The sequence below is a fragment of the Hirundo rustica genome, chromosome 3, assembly GCF_015227805.2.
Source record: "Hirundo rustica isolate bHirRus1 chromosome 3, bHirRus1.pri.v3, whole genome shotgun sequence".
Lineage (NCBI taxonomy): Eukaryota > Metazoa > Chordata > Aves > Passeriformes > Hirundinidae > Hirundo > Hirundo rustica.
The window spans coordinates 37,264,282-37,287,908 of record NC_053452.1 but is presented as its reverse complement, the minus strand read 5'-3'; the positions used below and the strand labels follow the sequence as shown (position 1 = coordinate 37,287,908).

Genomic DNA, 23,627 nt, shown 5'->3' with positions numbered 1-23,627 from the left:
TTCTTTGTCTGAGACTTGTTTTTCAGCTGGACACTCTCTTTTCAGTAATGCACACTATACTCCATACAGAATCCATTTCTGTGCTAATCTGAATGTTTTTTCACAAACTACATACTTAAGTAAGTATTTGAATGGGACTGTGCAGTGTTCAAGTTCTGGAAATGACTATGTATTTTCTTGAAAATTTGCTGGGAAAAAAACCCCTGGAACTACCAGGTGTTTTCTATCTCCCAAACAGAGTGCTTGTACTGTCAAACACTACATACAATTAAGTTCACTTGGGCTTTTTTAAAAACACTGTTCATAGATATTTCAAAAAATAAATGCAAAAACTAAGAAAACACTAATTGAAATTAGAAGAGGCAGGAAATACTACATGAATTCAGAAACAGGCAGAAAATGAAAGTATAATTTTAAATTCAGGAATTCTTAGATATTAAAACTTCATCTTCATTGGCATTTTTATCCCCACCCAACAAGATTTTGGGAAATAACTGAAAGGAAAACTTCATTCACATATGGCATCCTCTCCCTATGGCAAGTCTCCAGAGAGCTGTGAAAACATACCAGCACCACTGAGAGCGTATCAACAACATGAACTTCCCTATGGCTGCTCATCAGAACCAACTAAGACTATAACTAGAAGAAGAAACAAGACAAGGATATAATATAAATGATGAATGCATATTTCTGTCAAGTGTCTTGAAATCCTATTGCAAAAAGTTTTACCCTTTTTTTGAATTGCTCATTACCTGTGGACTGTGTTGATTTGTTCCATGAGGGTTAGTGCCAGAAAGAAATTTCACTAACACATGAATAAGGTTGGGATCTGACACCAACAACTGGGCAGTACTTTCCTGAGCTCCAATGGCACTGCTTGGACCAGCTTAAAAATAAAGACATAAAAATTACATGCATAATCTAAAGCATTAAGCACAAATCAAATATTTATAGTGCAAATCCCTTATATTTATTTCATGATGTGGAAATATTCTCAGCTAAATCAGCTACCGAAAACCAGCTTACTCAGGACTACAATTTAGAGTTTTCCAGTAAATACAGATATAAAACCCTAAACATGTCCAATCAGTGCTCCAAGCTTGCTAAGGCAGGTATATATCTATCTCTCTCTCTACATATATGCACGAGCACTGATCATTCAGTAGAGTGCTGTTTCACTCTAATCCATCCCAAGGGATCTATTTAACAAGAACTTGTAACTTGGCCTTTAGGGACAGCTCGTGACACTTGCATCTCCAACCCTTTCCAACTCAACTCCAACTCACAATCCTACATACAAAAAATGCACAACCACATTCATATGCTCGAGTGTGCTTGCCATGAACCACAGGGATTTCTTCTGAGCAGCTTTTGATTCACCTGCTGATCTCAGGCAGCTACCAAAGAAACCCCTGCAAACACACAGCTGCCTGTCAGTGTCAGAGAACACTAAGCCTCATAACACCTGCAAGATATTCACATAGGATCCCAGAGATACACACTGCTTAAATTCTGGGAATTCTTGCAGTCTACAGACACAAACTGAAGAGCTGACAGTACATGTGCTTGTTAACTGAAGGCAGTTATACCAGCCATCAGGCCATGCTCTATCCTCAAACACAAAGAATAAGAGTGAAATCTCAGTTTGTGCATAATAAGTCTCTTTCATTTGTTTTTTTGCAGCTCTACTTCACCTGACAGCAAAAATTTCAGCAGAATTTTGTGAGACTGATTTCCAAATAACATCAAAGAAGGGGGACAGAAAGTAAAAATTTTAAGAGCAAAGTGCATCTTAAAGTCAATGATCTGAAATGCGAAAATATTAAAAAAAATGAAATATGAAAAAAGGATTCACAGTCAACACTTAAAAACTACTTCCTTTAATTTCTATAAATCTTGTGGCAAAACCTCATTCAAAGTGAGATTATTTCTAGTGTGTTACGGAGCAATATAGAGAATGTGAGATATACTGGTATGCATTGGGAAATGAAATGGCTGGATTTCTATTTCAATAGATTCAGCTGCTGGGGGGTTATTTTCAGATAGCTTAATACAAGCAGTGACTGATGCCTGTGCATTTACACAAATATTCCTACTGTGTCAGAAAAACTTCAATCCCATTCATAGCAACTTACTCATTCCTCTCTGCTACTTCTTCTCATACTACAAAACTAATTCCCCGGGATCATTAGCTAGTCCTAAAATGTTTTTTCGGAAGACAATGACAACTTACTTACAATGACATATTCTTTTACCAGAAGGGTTTCTGTTTCCCATAACACAAGCAATTCAAGGAGCTCACTCTTGAAAAGCCCAAAGTTAATGGTGAACAAAGTACAAAAATGACAAAAGGAATGCTCTGGAAGTCTTTTGATGGAATCAACACCCATTTGTACATCACTAAAACTGTCATCATAAGAAAACCAACCAAACAAACTTACTATTAAGCTGCATATTTGTCATGAGCGTTAGGCTGTGAAGCACAAGGCACCACGTCCGGAGTAAAGTATTAGGATACCATGCCAGAACTGACAGGAAGCTAGTTACTGAAGCTGTCAAGAAAAACAGTTTTTTCCAAGTTTTAATCTTCACGTTATTACCATAAATTTATAATTTTTACTGTAAGATGCTATGCTGATTATTGTTATTAGTATTATTGTTCATTTTGTTTTGACAACCACTGTTGCAGGAAAAAAGAAGAAACCTCACCAACACTTCACAGGAACTGGCCCGCAGAAGTTTCTACAATGTGCAGACCCTGACATCTCAAAGAAAACAATGCAAAGAAACTGGCTTCAAATGCTCTCGTGGAAGTCAGTGTAACAGGTTCATTATATCAGGCATCAACATTTTGGATTATCACCACTAGATACCACAGACTTTCTTAATTATAAAGCATAACATATTGCAAGAAAAAAAAAAAATCAACATATCTTCATACTAGGTTAGTAGTCAGCAGTAATGGAGCATTCCCACTCTGCTGACCTCTTTGTTAAGGGAGGGATCATAGTATAAAAGAGATTAAATTAGTCAGGAAAGTGCATACAGTTGCACAGTTCAACTCAAACTAAAAAGTGTATTTTAATAAGTCCTCTTGGGAATAATTATGAGTAAAGAACCACACATTTTATGATTTCATTTCTAATAACTTATAAAAATTGAATTAATCAACTCTTGATTGCACACTAGCAACATATTTTCCACTTAAAGAAGAAAATGAGACCAAGAGTTCTTTAAAAAGAACACAGAAATTATCTCAACACTGATCTTAGCAAAAATACTTACTGCAATACTTTTTGCTTATTAGCAAAAAATCAGTATTTAAAAAAAACCAACAAACTCAAACTTAATTGTCATATTTAATGTATTTTACCTTGATTCAGGGAAACAACAGGTATTCGGTTAGCATTATAAAGGAAAATATCAGCACCACTATCTTTACTTCCAGAAGAGCTGGAATTCAGGCTTAATGTGAGCCATAGCTGCAACAGGGATTCAAGCTGAAAGGAAGGGAAAAAAAAAAACCAAACACTATGAGATCAAACTCAGAATGCCAGAGCACCAAAGTTTTAATTTTAAAAGCCTGGTTTACATTCTCAGCTGCTACTGTTTCACTGCACACATACACTCTCTCTCCTTTACTGGATTTGAAAATTCTGCTAAACATAATATTCAAGGCAAATTCAGCCTAACTAGCAAGTGCTTCCGCTTTTGTTTTTGCAATTGATTTCTTCCCAATAGTTTCTCTTAAGAAGTTTCTTCAAACTTGTGTTAAGAAAATGCAGCTTTACACACTGTTCAGAAATATCTTTAATCATAACTTTATACCTATAACATGTACAGGTAGGCTTAGAGGTTTGCATGGAAGCTTTTGGAATGCTATTAAAGTGATGTTCCCCAGTCAACCAAAATGATTCTAAAGGCCCATTCATCTAATGAGAAACCTCAGAGACACTGATGCTTACTCTGAATAATTCCCCTGAGGAAAATAACTCTCTAGATATTTTGGGGAAGCACCAAGGATATTTACATGAAAAACTATTTTTGGATGAGATATTTAAAGAACAACTGAGGGATGGAGTCAGCCACTCTATCAAAATATCAAGAGGCAGACAGACATCTAATCATTAGATACGTAGCATGCATGGCATTCCTCTGTAAGAATCAAGAAAAGCATTGCTAAACCAGTGACTTTTCAAAAAGAAAACTTCTGAATTTACTATTAACATACAGGAACATTGGATAATTCAGATTGGAAAGAACGTTGGCAAGTTATCCAATCCAATCTGCTCAACGAAATGCCAAAGAAGATACCGGACTCGGTCGCTTGGGGCCTTACTCAACTGGGTTTTGAAAACCTCCACAAATCTCCATTTGTCATAAAGTGTCACTTAGAGACATTTTTTATTAATAAGCAAATAAATATCATTCAGTGGACATACAATCTTGTTTTTAAATATGAAAACGTATACCAGTTTTCCACTGTAACAACCAATGTCCGCGTTGACAGCACTTTGTTTATTACATTATTGGTACTGTTGTCCATGACATATTAATAAGAAATAAAGCACCTAACATAACAGATTACTTGAATCCTAAGAAGTAGAGGAAAACAATTCTCAAATTTAGAGATAAATACTATCAAAACATTTAAAGTTGAAAATTCTCTACCTGAACATGGTGGACTTGTAGCATGGAAAAGAGTTTGTTGAAGCAAGTGCTCAGCATAGGTATAGATGACAACTGCACAATCAGCTGGGCATTTTGGTTAGCAGCATGTAATCCCCTCAGCAATGAATCATCTGTGCCACTGGGAGACTGCGTCACTAGAAAACAAAACAGGGCACCATCCCCCCATGAATTACTTTGAAAAGCTGCCACAAGTAATTTCCTAATTATTTCCTTGCATTTTATACTTAAGTGAAAGACACATTTTTATAATTTAGAAGAACATCTTCAACTGAGTATTCAGTTGAATTGACTACTGGCTACCAAAGTAGTGGTACACTTGAATATCAGACGTTTCCAGCTGTTGGGAACTGAGTCCACACAAATACGTTTTCACAGCTCTTACAGGCTACAAACAAACACATCTTAACAAGATGGACAGCACAGCTCACTGAAAAAAAGGTTCAAAAGTAAAAACATGCTGTGAGTGGTTTTTTAACATAAAGCTCACTGAACAGCTGAGTTCAAAATGGTATTCAAGTATTTTCACTTTCATCACTTAGTAGGTGTAACTGTCAAATGCAAAGAGCTTTCAAACACCAAAAATGGAAGCTTCACACAGGAAGCTTAATGTTCATTTGCACCTAGACCTAAAAATGAAAACTTCCCCTATACTTTGTAGCATAATCCACATGCATCATTGACTATTTCACAAAATGTCTCAAAAAGAGGCATATAAGTTATTCAAAAATCTGAATAAAGAACTATCTCTAAAGTTCAGCCTAATAAGAAAATTCAAGCAAAATGTAACTTTTTCTAAGCCACTAAGGGACTGCAGAAAACATTACTAAATATTTCAAAGCCTCATGATGATTATGTGAAGAGAATGATTTGATAACATGTAGTTACATGTAGGAGATGTGTTTGTTAATGCCTGCAGAATGGAATCAGCCTCCAGCGTGGACATCATTTTCAGCATCAGCTCAGCCTGCTGCTCAAGTCCAACTTCGAGACGTGCATCTAAAGCTACAGAAGGGAACAAAAAAAGGTAAAACTGAGTCGTATCAAGGACACACAATTACAGAATCACAGAATATTCTGATTTGGAGGGGACCCACAAGGATCATCGAGTCCAACTCCTAAGAGAATAGCCTGTACAGGGATTGGACCTACAACCTTGGGTGTCAGCAGCACCATGCTCTGAACAACAGGGCTAATCTCACCTTTAATTTGTTCCTCTAGCTGTCTATAACATTCTCACAGACCTGAAATATATAATGACTAAAATACTGTATTTCTGTGAAACACACCCATGTGATTTCCCACACACATTTTACTACCACATGTGACAATCTGTATATGTTCAAGTCATTTCTTCCTAAGGCAATAGCTCTCAAACTAGAACCAAAAAAGTTGTTTTTTCCCAGTGTGGCAGAAGAAAAATTTATCACCCAGTTCAGTAGTACTCCTACAAATGAAAGAAGTGTGCCACCTCACTCCTTTGGGGCAGAGCCAACTAGAAAAGAGCTTCCAAAATTTCCTGAGAAAACATGAAAGATTTAAAACTGCCTATAATTGCATTCCAAAATGTTAGAAAATAAGACTTTCTGCTATGTTGGGCTTTTTTAAAAGTAAGTTTCACATTATATTCTCTCAGTTACTACAGGAAAAAAATGTGGCATATATAAAATGCAATTCTTTCCCCGTAAAACACACAGACACTGCTAAAATTATTTCTTGTTCTAAGGTGTCAAATACAGTGTTACATAAAAGAGACCCCAAACAGAACTTTAATTCATGGCTTACCTTGAGAGACTGATATGCTGACAGTTTGTGATCCATTTTTCTCTGTAGTTACAGGTGGTTTTGCAACTGGAATTCCAACACCACCAATGTAAGGATTGTAATTGTAGGTGCCATATTCAGCACCCCAGTAATCGTACCAGGTGCTGCTTATAGGCTTCAAAACAAACAAAAAACAAAGGAAAAACAATAAACAGCAAGTCTTTAAACTGCCAAAAGTTTTTAATGACTAACAACAAACCCTGAAGTTAAAAAAAATAAAAACCAGGAGATTGGTTCCAATAGCTTCAGAAAATTGTTTCAATTCTTAATGCAGGATAAGCTACCGAATCCTTAGTGATTGTCAAAATCCATCTGCCTCAAAGATTCAAGAAGCCAATTTGAAAATGTTATCATTAGTTTTTCTTCACACATTTCTACCATATTGTAAATTTGGAAGTAGAGCATTACAAAGATATTTTGAGGAGCTATTTATCAAGACAGAATACTATACTATTAACTGTACTAATTCAGTACCTTGAAGCCTCAGTGAGGCTCAGGGACTATTTGTACTGGGCTGTGAAAAAGAAACAGGTGAGCAATCTCTACTTGTGTCATAATTTAAGACACTAAGAAAGTTTATGAATCACAAAGAAAAAACATAACACTGTCTAAAGGCCAATTTGCATATGCTGGTCTTTTTAATGGTGAGATCCAATACTCACTGTCATTTTACAGATATGGAAGCAAGTATTTAAATGACTAAGAATAAAGAAGTGTTTTTATGGCTATTTTTTGGCAGATTTCAAAGCAGGTAATAAAATAAAGACAGCTTGGATGAAGCTGACTAAAGAGTACTGCCACATAACGTAATAGGAGAATACAGAAGGCGAGAAACATCAGTAACACAGAAATTCACCAGTAAGTATAATTTTGGTGGTAGACTGAGATATAAAGAAAAAAATCTTTACATGAAGGTATTTGGTGGAAAGACATGAGGGAATACAGAAAAAAAAAATCTGTGCTTTCTGAGCAAGTGGTGAGACAGATAATTTAGATTAATTCAAATGAAAGGTTTAAGTCAATAGTGAGAGGGATGGAAAAACTCCAAATGTCATCCTCCTAAACAGAGAAAAGAGACTCAGTATTTCATTATGAACACTGTGTTTCTTTAAAGTCTAAATATTTTTGGGTTTTCATATACCTTGACAATATTGTAATTGTACAACACGTGTATGGTTAGCCTTCATTTTAACTATAAAAGTACTTAACTTTTTTGTTCCCCAGTGAAGTAAATTTTGAAGTGATTTGCTTCTCTTCATAGTCTGAAGCCAATCTGAGCACAAGCTACTGCGGGCTTCATTTTTTAAATACAATAGTAACAGTGTAAACTCACCTTAAGATCAGTCACAGAAATGGTGTTCTATTCTTAATAGAAAGGACAAGACTAAATCTTATTTTTCTATTATGCTTTTGTCTTTAACACGTGTTAAAGTGTGAGTAAACTCAGAACCTCTTGTTTACACAAGTATCTTCATGCAAAAACAAAGTATTTCATGGTCAAGTGAGACGTGAATAATTACATTCTTTCCACATTAAACATTGTAATAAATGAGCAGCAGGTCTAAGACATCAAATACCACTATTGAGGAAGTGTGAGATAATAAGGATTTTTCTATCTCACATGTACAGGTTATCCTGAAAATTTAGGTGTGACATACCTTGAAGACTTTGGCTGCAAGAGGATCTTTCTCCAAATCAATATCCAAAGGATCAATATCGACTTCCATCAGGTCTTGCAGTAATTCAAGATCAATGTCCTTATCTTTTTCCAATGATGACAAGGGCGGAGCACCTTGAATCATTAAAAGAGTATTAACACTAGCAAGTATAATTTGGAAAACAAGGATGTATAATATACTTAACAGATAATTTTAAGCTTTTTAATATTATAACTTTGTGGGAAAAGTTAAAATGTGCATTCAAGCTGCCTTTTTAAAAACAATAGGAAAAATAACCATTTTTTTACATTTACTTTTTGAAGAATTACTCAATCTGCCTGTATGATCAGAAACTATTTATGCTATCACCAACAAGTCTTTTACTGATACCTTGATAGATGAGTAAAATTTCTTTTACTCTTTTCAATAAATACACATATAAAAAATTATGGAAAAATTTACCTGTGATGTCATGTGTTAAAGGCTCATCTATGGTTTCTACTAACTGAACTGTGGACTGCTGGAGAGAGTCATCAGAATCTCCAGCAGAAGCTCCAGCATCTTCTCCCAAAGCACTTTCTTCCATAGCTTCAGCTGCTATAGGTGCCAACAACTCCCCTAGGTATTAAATCAAGCAGACAACTTCATTTCAAGCTTTATTACCATGACAAATTAACACCCCAGTGTCTATGCCAACTGTCATTTTTTCACCGAACTCTAAATTCTTTGGGGGCTATTTCTTCAACGGGAAGTGTTTTGAATAATTTTCAAATAATCAGAGGCATATAAAAATGAACTTTTCAATGTACAAGTCACTCTAACTACAATTTTAAATCACATTTTTACACACTAACCTAAATGTTGTGATTTGTTTGGGGGGGGTTTTTTTAATAATTTGGACTGTGTCAGCAGATTCTAACATAGGGATAACCCCCCCCAAATATTAAAGGAAGAAAGATTCAAGTGCAAGATACTTTCTGAAGAACATGAACTTAAAACAAACCTGCTAGAATATCCTGTAGCATACAAGTCAGAGAATACTGAGCCCATGCTCCTCCCCAAGAGATGTCTCCTCTGTTAAAGTCGGTTCCAACGAGAAGCAGCAATAATCGTTCTAACTGAGTCTCATTTACAATCTCACACAAATGAATTGTTGGTCTCGTAGCATTCGCAATTCTAGCAAGAACCTATTGAAAAAAAGAAAGATAAATGTATGCCTAATCATAGTTAACCTTATGAAAGTATATAGTAACTTTATTTTCTGCGATTATTAGATTTTGCTTACAGATTAATCAGGTATTTCTACCAGCTCACACTTTGGAATTTCATGAATGTAATTACATGAATATATATTTTATAAAGTTAATTCTTCCATGCAATTTTGAAGCCACCATATTGTAAGTTACACAACAAGTTAAAGATCAGAAAAACTATCTCACCAAAAGTGATTAGAAATTTTAGCACTGCACCTAATTTTTACCATCAAACAAGCAAAAAAGCAGTAATAGAAAACAAATTTAAAGTAGTTGCTACCGCAGCTAAATAGTGATGCTCCATATTCTGTTTACCTTACAAACAAAAAGAAGTAAATCTGCATGACAAGTAAAGTCCATGGACAAGAGAAAGAGTGCCAGCTTCTGCACTACAGAAATGCAACGTTCGTGTGCCAGTGTAAAGGGAAGTGGTTCAATTTCTGGAGTTTCCTTTGCTGTTGAAACTTCTGTATCTAAAGAAGAACGAGGCCATTCTGCAGTTCGACGCAAGCGTATTAAGTCCTTGAAGTGCTGCAGAAATTAAATTTGAAACAACAGTTACAGTTTAAAACTGACCCTAAATCTTCTCCCAATGAATCAGTGTGGCAGCAATAACAGAGACCGTGGAATTTCTTAAAGAAATAAAAGGAAGTCTAAAAATATATGAGAATCTGGAATGGAATTAAGGCTTTATTGGCAGAAATTTGTTTTGGCAGCATGTTATCTCACATGACAAATGCATCATCAAATTCAGTTCTACAGAAGTGCCAATTAAGCCTTATGTATGCCATAACATATTGAAAATATATATCTTCAAAGTTTCTTTCACACCTCTACATAAAGCTATAGTTACCATAAAGTAAACTGCATATAAAAATAGCTAATATGGAAATTTAAAAGAACGCCGACTTTCCAGTTCTTCATATTCAGTAAATCATCAGTAATTTCTAAATTTCTTAACACTACAAAGTATGCATTAGCCATACCATAAATTGAACTAGCTTGATTTTTGATCATGGCTCTGAACTACAATCTTTTTCATAGAGGACCTACATGTGATGGAGAAAAGAAGGTGCTTTTATTAATCCTCTCATCCACCAAGGGCATTCATTTAGCAGCTCAGCTTGTTGTATCAGCCACACTATCTATTTGTATTAGATAATACAAATGCCTCATAATCTCAATGAAGTAGATCAAAGAAAGAGCTATTCACTAGGACAAAGGTTTCACTTTCTCCTAAATGCAGTACATGTTTTAGGTCACTCACAGCTTGTCATAACTGAAAGTGATTAGTAGGTGAAATAGCAAAACCCACATAAAATGCAACTATTGAGGGCACAGTAACACCTTAACTACAAGTTAAGAAACTACAAGAGGAAAGATCTTTAGTTCAACATGGGTTTTTTATGCAACATGGCTACTATAAAGTGAAACTTAAAACAGCTGGACAGCACAGTTCAGCCAGTAACTCATGTAAAGATGTCTCAAGGGCCCATCAGTGGAGCAGGCCCCTTGGTGTAACCTGCTGGAATAAAGCAGAAGATAGTGTAGGAAAGAATAGCTCATGACAAGCACAGTTAGTGAAAACTCAGGGCTTTATTTTTATGCCAGTGACTTCTTTTTCCCCATAATTACTGGAAGTTTTAAGATTTCCCTTTAGATTGCCTGTAAGGTCCAACATCATGTAATCTCCTTCCACAGAGCTATTTTCAGGCATCCTAACAGACATGAGCACTTCTTGAACTAGGGGGTAAATATTTCAAAAGACACCTAAATTTGATAGCTAGAAAGATTTATACATTTTTTTTGTGTTCCCTGCAAAGTCCATGTTGTCATCACCTGAAATCCCTAAATTTCAGTATCTCCTCTTCTAACCAAAACAATTCTTTATCTTTTTGTCATCCACTCTCAGTATCTGGGGCTTATTGCAAGATGGCACAACTCAAGCAGTGGGTACCTTCAGGAAGCTAAGGAGCTTACAACAAACTTCAAAAATAATTCTCAAAAGTCATATTTATTAGTTTGGGAAGACAGACATTGGCATGATTATTTTCTGATTACTCAACCAGGAAAGCATCTAGAAGAGCATCATGCATAAAAGCTAGCCATATAAAGTACTACTTTATCTTTCTATTGCTGTATGTTATCCAAAGTTTAATGACGTGACTGGCATTCCCAAAGCTACAAGTTTATTAGTAATTTTGGCCAGGACTACCTAAAAGAACCCTGTAGAACGAGAAACTATTTTTCACAGAGCAATAAATTTCCAGATGGCTGCTTTTTTTTCAGTGTTAGAACACACTTGATAGCAGCCATGATGCAACAACTTTTTATAAAAAGGTCAAACTAGGACAAAAATGACTTTGCAGGAACAGGTTTTTTCACACAAAGGACAAGAAGTCAGTTACAGTTTCAGAGCATCATACCTTTGAAGTAGCCTGCTTTAGTTTTGCCTGTTCTACTAAAAGTTTGTATGATGATCCTTTGTTGCTTTGTATTTTCTCTTTTTCCATCTGTTCCACCAAAGCCTTCTGTTTTGCTTTTAATAAGTTAAGTTGCTAAAAGAAAATGTTAATAGGAATAAATGAAAATTTAAAGCAATAAGATGTTAAAAGGATCAGTATGTTCACATGATAGCAATCTTCAGTTAAAACTGGAACTTGAGTTTTGAAAATAGTTTTAAATCACAGCTTAGGTGCTTGCACTCCGGTGTACTCAGATTTATGAAGAAAGTACATTATGTTTATTGTCCAATAGAGTACAACAGCACACTCCAACATTTTTTTTTCCAGCAGATCCCGTGCCCCATGGTTTTAGATGAATGTCAAAGAAGTTAGGCAGCCTTTAGCTACAGAATCAGACCTATGCAAAAGCAAGGCTGAATGAACCCAAATGCCAAAGCTGTTGTTTCAAGAAATGAGATATCCTAGAAATGAGACATACTTCTGTGGAAATAGCCACTACTGTGCAGGCAGTCACCTGTTTATGATGCACAAGCTGTTTTCTGATCTTTCGGGAATACAGTCTATCGAGGCTACTGTTGCCTTTAGTAGATCTGCTCAGACTCTGAGTGTGAAGGCTGTTATTTATAAAACTCCACTGGTTTCCTAATGGAAATAAAGATAAAAAAAAAAAAAAAAATTAATCCAACTTATTAAACCTCTTTTAACCCTAGAGAAAAGCCTTCAGGGTTCAATGGTTAGCAACTCCATACACTAAATACTAAAGAAACAAGTTAAATCTAACTCTTGGCATCATTCAACTATCCCCACTCATGGCAGCATTTCTGTGTGATTTTAAAATGCAGTGCAACCACCTTTTTTTCATTATTCTTAGAACACATAAGCAGGCAAGCAACTCTGTCCTAAGTAAAAATAGATGAACAGCTTCATAACATAAAAGTTTCATTTTCATTTTTAGAAAAGATATTAAAAGAAAACTGGAGCTAATCAAAATAATAATAACAACAATGTACAGTACACATTATTATTATTATTACTACTACTATTATGAAACAAATGAAAACCAGAAAAAAACCCCAATTAAAAACAGTGGATACAAATACCAAAACATTTATGAAGTCACACTGCCAGCCCTTTCTCACAATACAAAGTGCCTCAACATGGCACACTCTCAATTGTAAAGTCCCAGTCACAGGGTAGCATACAGACATTTTACATACTAAAATCAATCCTGTATTTTTCACTTTAAAAATGAAAAAGATAGTATTTATATTAGATGGGGATGTAAATAAGCAGACAGAAATGAAAATAAAAAGATCATAAGATGCGTTTTTAAAGTATCTTTTTTCAAGTGAATAGAAGATGCATTTTAGGTATTTGAACAGCTCCCAGAGCAATTCCCATAGAATCAATTTCTGATAGTAATAGTGACGTACCTGTCAAAAATCGTTCCCTCTCTTTTCCATTCAGAGGTTTCTTGGCTGTGGCTGCTTCATCTTCAACAGTAGCTACATAATCCAGTAGTCTGGACACCAGCATTACAACCCAACTGATCATGGGAATATCTAAAACTCCTTCAAAATAAACAAATTTCAGTGCCTTAATAAATTTCTGAAGACATCACAAACATCACACATTTCACTAGGCCAAAGACTCCACTCCCCTCTTTTTGTTTTTTAAAAGGAGAGTTAGAGTCTGAGCACTCATAGATGAGGGAAGAAATCAGTACAAAACTTAGATGCAAATGAAAATGTCACAGTTCTCTTAGTCTGATGACTACGCTGGAAGTCAAAAGCTTCACCTCAACTGTTCAAGCTAAAAATTAAGCATCGATTCTCTTAAAAAGAGTCAAAATTCTTATGACTAAATTTCCTAAATACCAAACGCATAGCTGGACAAATGGACAGCTGCTTGCATTAAAGCACATGAAGTGGGTATCTCAAATTCTACAGTGTGCAATTTCTCCATCAAGCAGGGCTCCAAGAAGATAACCGTGCACACAGATACCTCCATCTTCACTTCTCCATTACTGTATTTTCATGTGGCTATCTAAATAAGCTGCAGGAAAGCCAAGAGTGACTCCAGACTAGGTGAGCCATGCTGGTGGCACTAACGACTGGCTAACGCTTCACACTTTAAATGCCTATTTTTCTACAGGCAGAAAGGAAAAAACCATATCCTGTGCATCATGCAAGAAAAATCTTTGTGCACGTGGACACCTAAATGAACAGTTCCAAAGTTCATGACTGCTCAACAAAACCAGAAATCTACAAATAATGACCGCTTAATTACAGTCATTATCCAAATGGCATAGTGCTACAATGTCAATACAGCAAAGACATCAGCACTAGAGGTTGCACCCACATTTTCATATCAGTGCACTGTGCTGAGCCACATTTAACTACACTGTGCTTTTCATGCATTGACCTCAAAAAAGCAGTAATTAATTCAAACTATTATTAAACGCAGCTCAAACAAGAAAACTAAGGCACAGAAACAATCCATCCAAAACCACATGTAGCTCCTGGCATCCAAGAGTAGGATGCAGCCTGACTTGTTAACTTTAGTTTCCTGAGCACATGGACAGAAGGCAGCCCATCCCATGCAGGCAGAGGAAGGACCCCAACAGGTCCATAACAGAGCCTGGACTGGAACCACAGACTGAATTGCAAGAGCAAAAATGAGGAGCACTGGTGACTGCTACACACCTTTTCGACTGGCAAAATAAAAAGAAAAAACACTCCTGAAGAGTGAAGTAAATACCTTTTCATATTTCTGTTAAAACAAGACCATTTTATCTCCTTTTATCTCTCTCTCAAAAAAAACCCAAAAAAACCAACATTCTCAGCTTCTCTCCCTCCCTCCCTCCAAGTGTCTTTTGCTCCTTCCTTTTTTCCTCTTCTGGTCTCAAAGTTTACAACTTCTCTCCACCCATAACACTCACCTCTTGCTCTGATTTTCCTTTGCTTTTTCACTTTTTCCCCAGTAAGTTTTCACCCATTTGACCCTGATTTATGTGTGATAGTTCTCAAATAGGAATTTCTTCTGCCATGCCTGATGCTTCCACCACACATAATGTTGCCCTAGTACTCACCTGTACTGTCCAGGAGGAAGGAAGCTGGAAGACCAGCAAATAAAGCTCTGAAGTATCAGTTACTTCTGCTTCCTAAAGTCCTCCATGAGGACAACTAGTAAGGCAAGAGCTATGAAAGGAATTGGAAGCTGTGGGGAGAGTGCAAACAGAGGTAGAGGAGATGTAAGCTTGGGTTTGCCTCAAACTAGTTAGAGACTATAGCAGGATATGGTCCCAATAGAGAAAGCACCTGGCAGATCAGTGGGAAGCAATAGGACAGCTTCTGACACCAGCTGTAAGTCTGTTCACATGAGGACACAAGGGAAAACTAAGGACACAGTCTCAGCTGGCATTTTACAGACCTCACAAGGCTCAGAATTTTAAACCACTTCTCTCCTATGATGCTTTGCTATCTGTACATAACAAATGAAGTAGCCTAGAGTGTGATGTTTTCAAAAGTAAGAATTTGAGTCAACCTTGGGGTAGTTAAGAGAACACTCCAAGAAAATCAAGTTCACAGAATATAATTTCAGTAAATTTTTAGGATCAAAAAAATGTTATTTCCTTGTAATTACAAAAAGCCCCACAAGAACAAACTCCATGTAGTTTGCAGAAACCATGCAGATACATGTAACAAACTTGTATTCTTATCTGTTTCACCTCAAAAACTTGAAACTCAGAAAGGATCTCGTGAGCAAAAAGGTGCATTTCTTTCCAAAACATTAAATTCCAAAGTCATTCACTAGAGTTCTCTATACATGGAATGTTCCCCCCATTCTGCCAAAGCTTCCTAGCTGAATTATAAACAAGCAAATAGATTTTGCTCAGTTTTTAATGGGGTGGGGAAAGGAATCTCTTTTAGCACCTAAGAACAAGAAGATTCATACCATTTTAAAAGACAACCGTGTTTTAGAAATACAGTAAACAAGCAATTTCTTCTTTTAATACACCAAAAACTGTGAGTTAGTCTCTCAATTTTCTAGTTTATAATGAATATGAAAATAATCTCCCAGATTAGAAGGCTACCTTCAGTTCTTCTGTGCACAGGTAAATGAGGTTGCAGTGGTGACAGCAGGTTGTCCAGGAGATTAAGTAAACTTTCTAAAACACCACTGTTGCTAAGCGATCTTTGGCCAATGCAAGAAAGCAACATGAAGACCCTAAAAATAAAATTTACATATTTTAATTTTTTGCCAGAATCAGTAATATCCTGCAACACCCCGTATATAACAATATTGTCTTAGGCTTTCATCTGAGACACAGACAGGTTGCTACAGAAAGCAGCACTGTGGGCCAGCAAGTAGACTGGATTTCACATTCTATCATTGTTAAGGTTAATGCAGCATTTTAGGGTGAACATCTTCTCCTTCACCCTCAAGAGGTCAGCAGAGTCTTCCACAACTGAAAGAAGATCTCATCCATTTTATTTCCTATTACTTATTACTGATAGCACAGAAAGAGAATTAAATCAATGGATCCTTGAATTAATGAATTTTAAAAAATCATGAAAATACAAATGTTGCTATTCAAAGACGACAGAAAGCCACTAAGAAGCAAATATTTTTGATTAAAATAAAATGCTAGCATTTAGAACATTAAAGACCTCAATCAATAATCTGAAATAATCAATAAATCTAACATTCAGTGCTCAACTCTCTACATGCTCTTGCTCTTATCTCAGTGCAGTCTTTTGCAGTGAATGCTAATAGTGGCCAGTCTCAATCCCACTTGCAAATACTGGAGAAGTGCAGCTCTGTGATGAGGGTACATTTAAGCCTGGTAAAGCAGAAGACCATTTCTGACACTGGGGAACAACCCTGCTAGTTATGCAAAGGTCTCCAAGTAAGAAAAAATAGCAAATTTTTGTGGTGTAAGAGCCAATAATAATAATATAATAATAGTAATATAGCCAAATAGGTCCAATAAATAACTGCAATTGGACATTTATTCATCTGCAGTACTTTTTAAAGTATCCTTCAGTCCCATTTTGTCAATTCCAATGCCAAGTTATGAACAATGGAATTACTCCACCGATCCACAGGTAACGTATCAATCTAGATTTACGCCTTACCTGTCTTGTGGGAATATGAGAAGTTGTTCTGAATTGTATAATTCCTGCAGCACATTTGAGAGAAACTGACCCCACCACCTTTCACCTCCACAGAGCTGAACAAGCAGAAGGCCGGTATGCAATCGTATCTTGGGGGTTCCACTGATACACAGGTGCTTAAATAACTCTTCACAAGCCTGAGCATGAAAAGTACTCTGCAGAACCACAGGAACCGAGTGTCCTTTTAAGAAAAGAGAACACCTCTGTTTAAAGAGACAATGACTTGAAAACATAGGAAAAAGTTTGCAGTAAATTTTTAAAACTACTACAATTAGACTAATTGGCACGGGAGTAAAGGAGGTGGGAAGATGGGGAGATGGTGATTTGTAGACCAGGCCATTTGGTCAAAACCAAATCAATGCTATGTCAGTGCAAATACCTCCACAGAACCTACACAAAGCAAAAACCAAACCAAATCACACTAGAATAAACTGGCACAGAAAATCACATGACAACCTATCAACAGAACCATGTTCTGTTTTTTATCGTGTTTCTTAATTTATTATCAACTCCTACTCAGATTTTTCAGTTTCAATTCTCCAAGACAATGACAAGCTCAGGAAATAAAAATCTTTACTGGAAATCAAAAAATCACGAACTAACTAGAAATGCTGGTTTTATGAGTCCACTTCCACCACCACACTCGAGGCAATTTCTGCTTCCTTGGCCTGCTTCTAACTGCCTAATCCATCCCCGGCACTGCACAGGCCTCAAAGCTCACAGATCCTCTCACAGGGTGATTCTGCCAGTGAAAGCCACACAACTATTCTGCCTGGAGAGTTTTTTGTTACTTCAGCAAATGGGATCATGCCACAGAAGGATCACATGACTGTCTGAACAAAAGAACACACAGCCAGGACTACACAAAAGCAAAAAGGACCTTGACACCTTTCAGGAAGTGGTCAGGCCAGCTTGGTGCCACTGATAATGCTTTACAATGTATGCGATTAGCTATTAAAATCACAGCAGACGTGGCTCAGAGCAGCCTAGTGAAAGGTGCCATTCTACATTTCTATGACTCTACATCTAAACAGTTTAATGGCCTTATAGTAGAAAAGTGCAGTCAAGAACCAGAAATACTTGGAAATTGTTTCTACTTAACATGAGAAAAACATCAAAACCTCAAAAAATACTGACCATTGGACGAATGCAGCAAACTGAGCAAAGTATCCAGTAAGTATCTAATGATGGTGCGTAACTGTTCTGTGGATGACATCTGAATCAACTCCTTTGGATCAGATTGCTCCTTCAGTGTTTTCCTGCTTGCACCTAAAGCTACTTTGAGTCTCTGAACAGCATGGTGAGCCAAGTTGAGTTGAAGCTGCAGCTGAATGCAGTCCTGGTAGGCAGAAAATACTCTGCTGTCTTCTTCTACTGCCTTGTCTGGCTTTCTCAAAAAGTATTGGGCATTGTTAGCACTGTTGAGCGGCGGCAGGTCAATACTCTGCAGAAGGATTTCTAACCGATGACAGGCCAAATTGTACCTAAAGGGAGATATTCAAAAAACACAATTCAATACACATTAGCAAACAGCAATACATACATCTGACAATCACCCTGCCAGAAGACAACTTCTGGTCCATTGTGAATGCACTGTTAAAACAGTTATGGAAAAAGAAATAGTGTAGACTTTGTTACTGCTGTAAAGATATTCACAACAACTCTACAACAGCAGAGTATTTTTTGGTCTGAAGAATACAATGGGAAGAAAAAAAATCTGTAACATTATGATATTCCAGCATTTTCCATTAAAACAATTAGCAAATGCATTTTTTTTCTGCTAACCTGCACTGTATGTCTTCTTGCAACGCAACCATCATTGCCAAATGTTGATCAATCTCTGGCTGATTTGCTGCTTCACCTTCTCCTCTGAGGGGATCATGCATAAGTTTCAGCTCATTTTCAAAGGGTAGGATATAGGTATGGCCATAGTAAAATCCTAATGGGATTTTTGCTCTGGCATTTGTGCTACCGTATCGACCAATAACAGTGATCTGAAAGAAAATGCAACTATACTGTAACACAATTGTATCAAAACAGGAAAAATAAACACCAAGTCAAAAATACATTAAAAATTTATAGTCAACAAAAGTTTGTTCTGAAGAGAGCTGAAGTGAAAGTTCATGTACTACCGAACATCAAGAACCTAAAAGATCCTTTTACCTTCATAAACCTGCAAACTGGGGGTGGCAACAAATCATGTAAAATGAGTGAATGTGTGCTAATGTCAGTAGCCACGACCAGTCGTCTCCCATCCACTTCTTCTCCTAAAGTCCAGATGTCAATGGACAAAGAAGCCAAATCTCCACAAGTGGGAATCAATACATCTGTCAGTAATATAGGTCTTCCAAAATCCAGGGTCACAAATCTTCTTGCTCCTAGGTGAGGAAAACACAGGATTGCCTGAAAGACCAGCATGTGCTAGCCGGCAAGACTTGTTACTTCTCATATAATAAAGCCATTGTTTATGTATTGTTTAAAAGGTATACAAAGGTTTATGCATTGTTGAAAAGGTATATTTGTACACTTGAGGCTAAAAATAGTTGTACAATCCCAGAAACTCTCACTACAGCTTGAACACTTTGAGAAGAAAATACTGGCATCAACTTAAATGGAGCTGTTTTGCTTTTTGTGCATTGCATTTGAACAGGTGCTCTGTTCAGAGACCCAACATATTTCCCAAGTCGCCAGGATTTGTCAACTATCACCAAGTGCTAGGTCTTAAACTCACAGATATGACAGAATGCAAACTGAGAAATATCTTTACTCTGGACAGCTAAGAGAGACTGTAGCTAAGCAACTTGTTTAAAGGCCGCAGAAAATATTCCACTTCTTAATAGAGCATGTGTCAAAACTGTTATTAGGAATTGTGGTTTTACCTGAGTGCATTCGCTCTATAATAATTGACTGATGAGGTGGAGGCTGAAGAAAATGTGAAGCATGAGATATTGCAAGAGCAAGGCCAGATCCAAGTGGATTCTGAGGAGCAGAAAAACATCAGTAAAACTAAGTGATTAAAATCTAGGCATTTATTGCGGGCTAGTAAAGATGTACCATTTTGACAACACCTCGCTACAGTTAGATTTGAGCATGAACCATCAAAATATATTAACTACTAAGTTCAAAGGATTAAAGCTAGCAAAGTTAAGCTAGCTCCAATAAAGAGAAACCATACGAGGTACTGTAACAATACTATTTCGCTTTCCTAAGTTCTTTTCATATGGTATAAATTTAGTGATATACTTTTCACATCTCACCCAAATGAACATACATTTACTAGCACTCAAGTACAAATTAAGACCCTGGTAATGCTTACAGCATCTTGTTTCTCAAAGAAAAGTAAAAGAAAATAATTACCGTTCTAGACTTGTTTGTATTTTTGTTATGTGCTGCAAGGTTAACTGTTGGGGGGTCAATGACTGAACCAGGAAAAAGTTGAGCAAGCTCTGCATTAATAACAGCAGAAACTGCTTCATTAGGTGGAGTCAAAGGTGGAGTCATGAAGAGAGGAGTTGTTTTTGGTGTGGGTGGAATGACATCTGAAGGATGAATGAAGAACCCTGGAGCTGCTACTGTATTAGAAGGCACAGAGTTGTGAACAGGACCAACTGCTGATGCTGCTGCTGCCGCTGCTGCTGTTGTCTGATGCAGTTTTGCTTCCAGCTTTGCTTTCTGTGGAGAAGATGAAAGCAATGTATGTAGCAGATAATACCACTTGAGAACACAGGAGTAGTATTGAGCCACAAGTTCAGCTTTGATTACACAACTGCATTTAATAAACCTAAGCTACCTTCAATACAGCCAAGCTGGATGACCAACTATAAGTGAAAAATTCAACTATTAAACTATCTATTTAATTTGACTCACAAGCTGAGGAACATGAGTAATTAGATGGAATAATAAAAAAAAAAAAAAACAAAAAAAAAAAAAAAAAAAAACCCAACCACTGAACAGCAAAGTCAACACAGCCAAGCATTGGCCAACTAACAATGGCTTTATGACTGGCACTTCCCTGTGTCAGCAACTGCGCCTTTCATTTTGGAATGCTTTTTCAGTTTCAGATTGATGTACTTACTTATGAAGACTCGGGTTTTATTACAAACTCCCAACCCACCCGTAAAATACACAAAAACTAAGTCTGAAAGACCAAAGCAACATGGGAGACACTCCTAGCATTTTGCTTAAGGAGAGCAAACCAGAGTGCTGAGCAGTTCCTTCCTCAAATACACTACGGAGAAAAAGAAAGGCAACTAGCTCTGCACTCTGCAACTACTTTCTCAGCTTTCGAAGTTTAGATACAGCACTAAAAAGAGCCAAATAGCCTCCAACCTGTTGCTGAAGCTTCAAAAGCTGCTGCTGTTTCTCTTGCAGCACCTGGAGCTGTTGCTCGGCTGAGGCCATTGCATGAGAGAGAGACTGCAAAGCTACCTGGGCTGCTGAACTCAGTGCTGTCGAGGCTTCCCCAACTGTCCCAGAAGAGAGGCCACCAACTGCTGGGGTAACCCCAAAGGTACTCACTGGCATGAAACAAACAAACAAAACAAACCACGTATGTAGAAATTATAAAAGATAACATAATAATTCCTTATTAATTGTTCAGAGCGATGTAAAAACAAGAGAAATATCTTTTTACCCAGTTCCTGCTACAAGGTAACATCACCTTGAGTTACGAAGTATATGGTTTATAGACTGTGCACACTGGTCATACATGCAAGACTTGAGTTACAGAAAGGCCAGCTATTGCTCTAGAAGTTTTCCACCACAAAAGGTTGTAAGGTAAAGATGCAAGTTTGTATGTTATACTCTCCAATAGAAACAAATGGATTCAAATTAATATTTTTTAAATCCACTGTGTTTGCTAAGATGCAGGAAGTTTAACTTCACATATAGAAATTATTTAAGAAAAAACAAACCACAGACAAAACATTTCAACGTTTCCAAAAGTACAAGCAATCAGTTTGTTAAACAGCGCCATTACGTTCAATTAAAAATGTATTGCAGAACTATGCTAAGTAGAAGAAATGAAAAATTGTATATACCAGTAAACGTACTTGCATCGTCCCTTTCTATTCTAGTTCCATCACTTGTTGAAACACAGGTAAAGTGCAGAGGTTCAACTTCCAGAAGTCCAGTAAGGGAAGTAAAACTACCTTCAGCAGCTGCACAGCTACTTATTTTCCCATTTCCTGAAAGAGAAACGTGTATCTGCACAGTCAGCCAATGCTTTCTTGATAGCAACATTTCAAGTCATGAAGTGTCAAAAGGGACAACTAAATATAATGCACATATTTCATTAGTTCCTGTTGCAGAAGAAACATAATACTATCACTATTCCTCAATATAAATTGAAGTATATTTTTAAAATGATAATGCTGTCAGATCTTGCAAAATCTGAAGAGAGTATATTAGTAAGTCAAACTGTCAACTATGACAGAAGTGCAGTATAACCTTCTTAATTCCAGAAATAAATTATATATGGATGCTCTATTCTTTCTACACTGAAAGCAAATTAGCTTGCAAAAATATATTGGTCTTACCAGAAAGGAAGAGGAAGAAACTGTCAGACCAACTAAGATCATATACAAATTTCGTATAAAATCCAGACTATTAATCAATATCCAAACAAATCCACGGAGTTGTATGGAGGAAGGAATAGGAAGGAGAAAGACAATAGCATACAAGAAGAGGAAAGGAATTGCTATGACTGATGAATATGCTTCTTATGAAAGGAGTTTCCTGACAGGTAAAAATTATCTAATTTTTTAGGCTATTGCAGGGCCTAAAGATTCATTTATTAATTAATCTGAGAAGACAGACACAAATATGCTTTTCAGGTACTTTAACCTCTCTAAAACAGAAAAAAATACCTCATTGAACCTTTATATTTATGTAGAGGAATGCCATATGGTGTGTTCCCAACTTAAGAAAAATCCATTTAGGTTTCTCTGCCTATGTGTGTTGCTAGCCTAAATGAGCAGTAACACACCTCAAGGAAGCCCCTTCAAAGAGGTGACAGATGATTCCTGAATGACCGACCCAGGCAATGAGAGCAGCCGTTCTGTTTAATCTCTACCCTGAGATATTCTACAGGATAAGGAAATAAGAGATTCCAGAGAGAGGCTTTTTTTTCCGTGCCCTAAGGCCGCAGAAAATGTAAAAGATACCAAGAGCAAGAGAATACCTTGGAATTCAGCTTGGCTGGAAAGTATAAATCACATCTTCAGGAAAAGAAAACAGTAAAATAGTGATTTCCCAATTCTACCACAATCAACCACTGCTGAACATACATACCTGATAGAACATCAGACAAATCAATTTCATCTGACTGTACTCCAATGCTGCTGTTGTATACGTTTTTACAAGATGAGCCACATATTTCCAAATCAAACAAAACTGGATCGAAAGGTGAGCTGTATAATCCATATCTGCAAATAAGACAAACAGCACCATTCACATAATAAGAACTCATACAAAATTACTTATAATAAAAGGCCAAGTATTTTACCTTCAGGATTTGTTACATTCCAAACTATTCTGTTCATTCATTTGACACATATT

General features: G+C 36.6%; 1 protein-coding gene across 1 annotated transcript in view; it reads right to left on the bottom strand.

The window, feature by feature from the left end:
* Positions 1 to 23,627, bottom strand: part of BIRC6 (baculoviral IAP repeat containing 6) — a 174,760-nt gene that overhangs the window by 95,181 nt on the left and 55,952 nt on the right. Inside the window, exons 22-44 of the mRNA XM_040059756.2 lie at positions 23,361 to 23,494; positions 22,109 to 22,255; positions 21,399 to 21,586; positions 20,427 to 20,741; positions 19,949 to 20,048; positions 19,233 to 19,447; positions 18,855 to 19,063; positions 18,207 to 18,553; positions 17,031 to 17,250; positions 15,986 to 16,119; positions 13,323 to 13,460; positions 12,404 to 12,531; positions 11,851 to 11,982; positions 9,740 to 9,955; positions 9,175 to 9,358; positions 8,634 to 8,789; positions 8,172 to 8,305; positions 6,475 to 6,628; positions 5,578 to 5,694; positions 4,672 to 4,826; positions 3,374 to 3,500; positions 2,442 to 2,552; positions 753 to 886 (exon numbers count right to left, since the gene is read on the bottom strand). Coding sequence (XP_039915690.1) covers positions 753 to 886; positions 2,442 to 2,552; positions 3,374 to 3,500; positions 4,672 to 4,826; positions 5,578 to 5,694; positions 6,475 to 6,628; positions 8,172 to 8,305; positions 8,634 to 8,789; positions 9,175 to 9,358; positions 9,740 to 9,955; positions 11,851 to 11,982; positions 12,404 to 12,531; positions 13,323 to 13,460; positions 15,986 to 16,119; positions 17,031 to 17,250; positions 18,207 to 18,553; positions 18,855 to 19,063; positions 19,233 to 19,447; positions 19,949 to 20,048; positions 20,427 to 20,741; positions 21,399 to 21,586; positions 22,109 to 22,255; positions 23,361 to 23,494 — 3,895 coding nt within the window. The remainder of the gene's footprint in view (positions 1 to 752; positions 887 to 2,441; positions 2,553 to 3,373; positions 3,501 to 4,671; positions 4,827 to 5,577; positions 5,695 to 6,474; positions 6,629 to 8,171; positions 8,306 to 8,633; positions 8,790 to 9,174; positions 9,359 to 9,739; positions 9,956 to 11,850; positions 11,983 to 12,403; positions 12,532 to 13,322; positions 13,461 to 15,985; positions 16,120 to 17,030; positions 17,251 to 18,206; positions 18,554 to 18,854; positions 19,064 to 19,232; positions 19,448 to 19,948; positions 20,049 to 20,426; positions 20,742 to 21,398; positions 21,587 to 22,108; positions 22,256 to 23,360; positions 23,495 to 23,627) is intronic.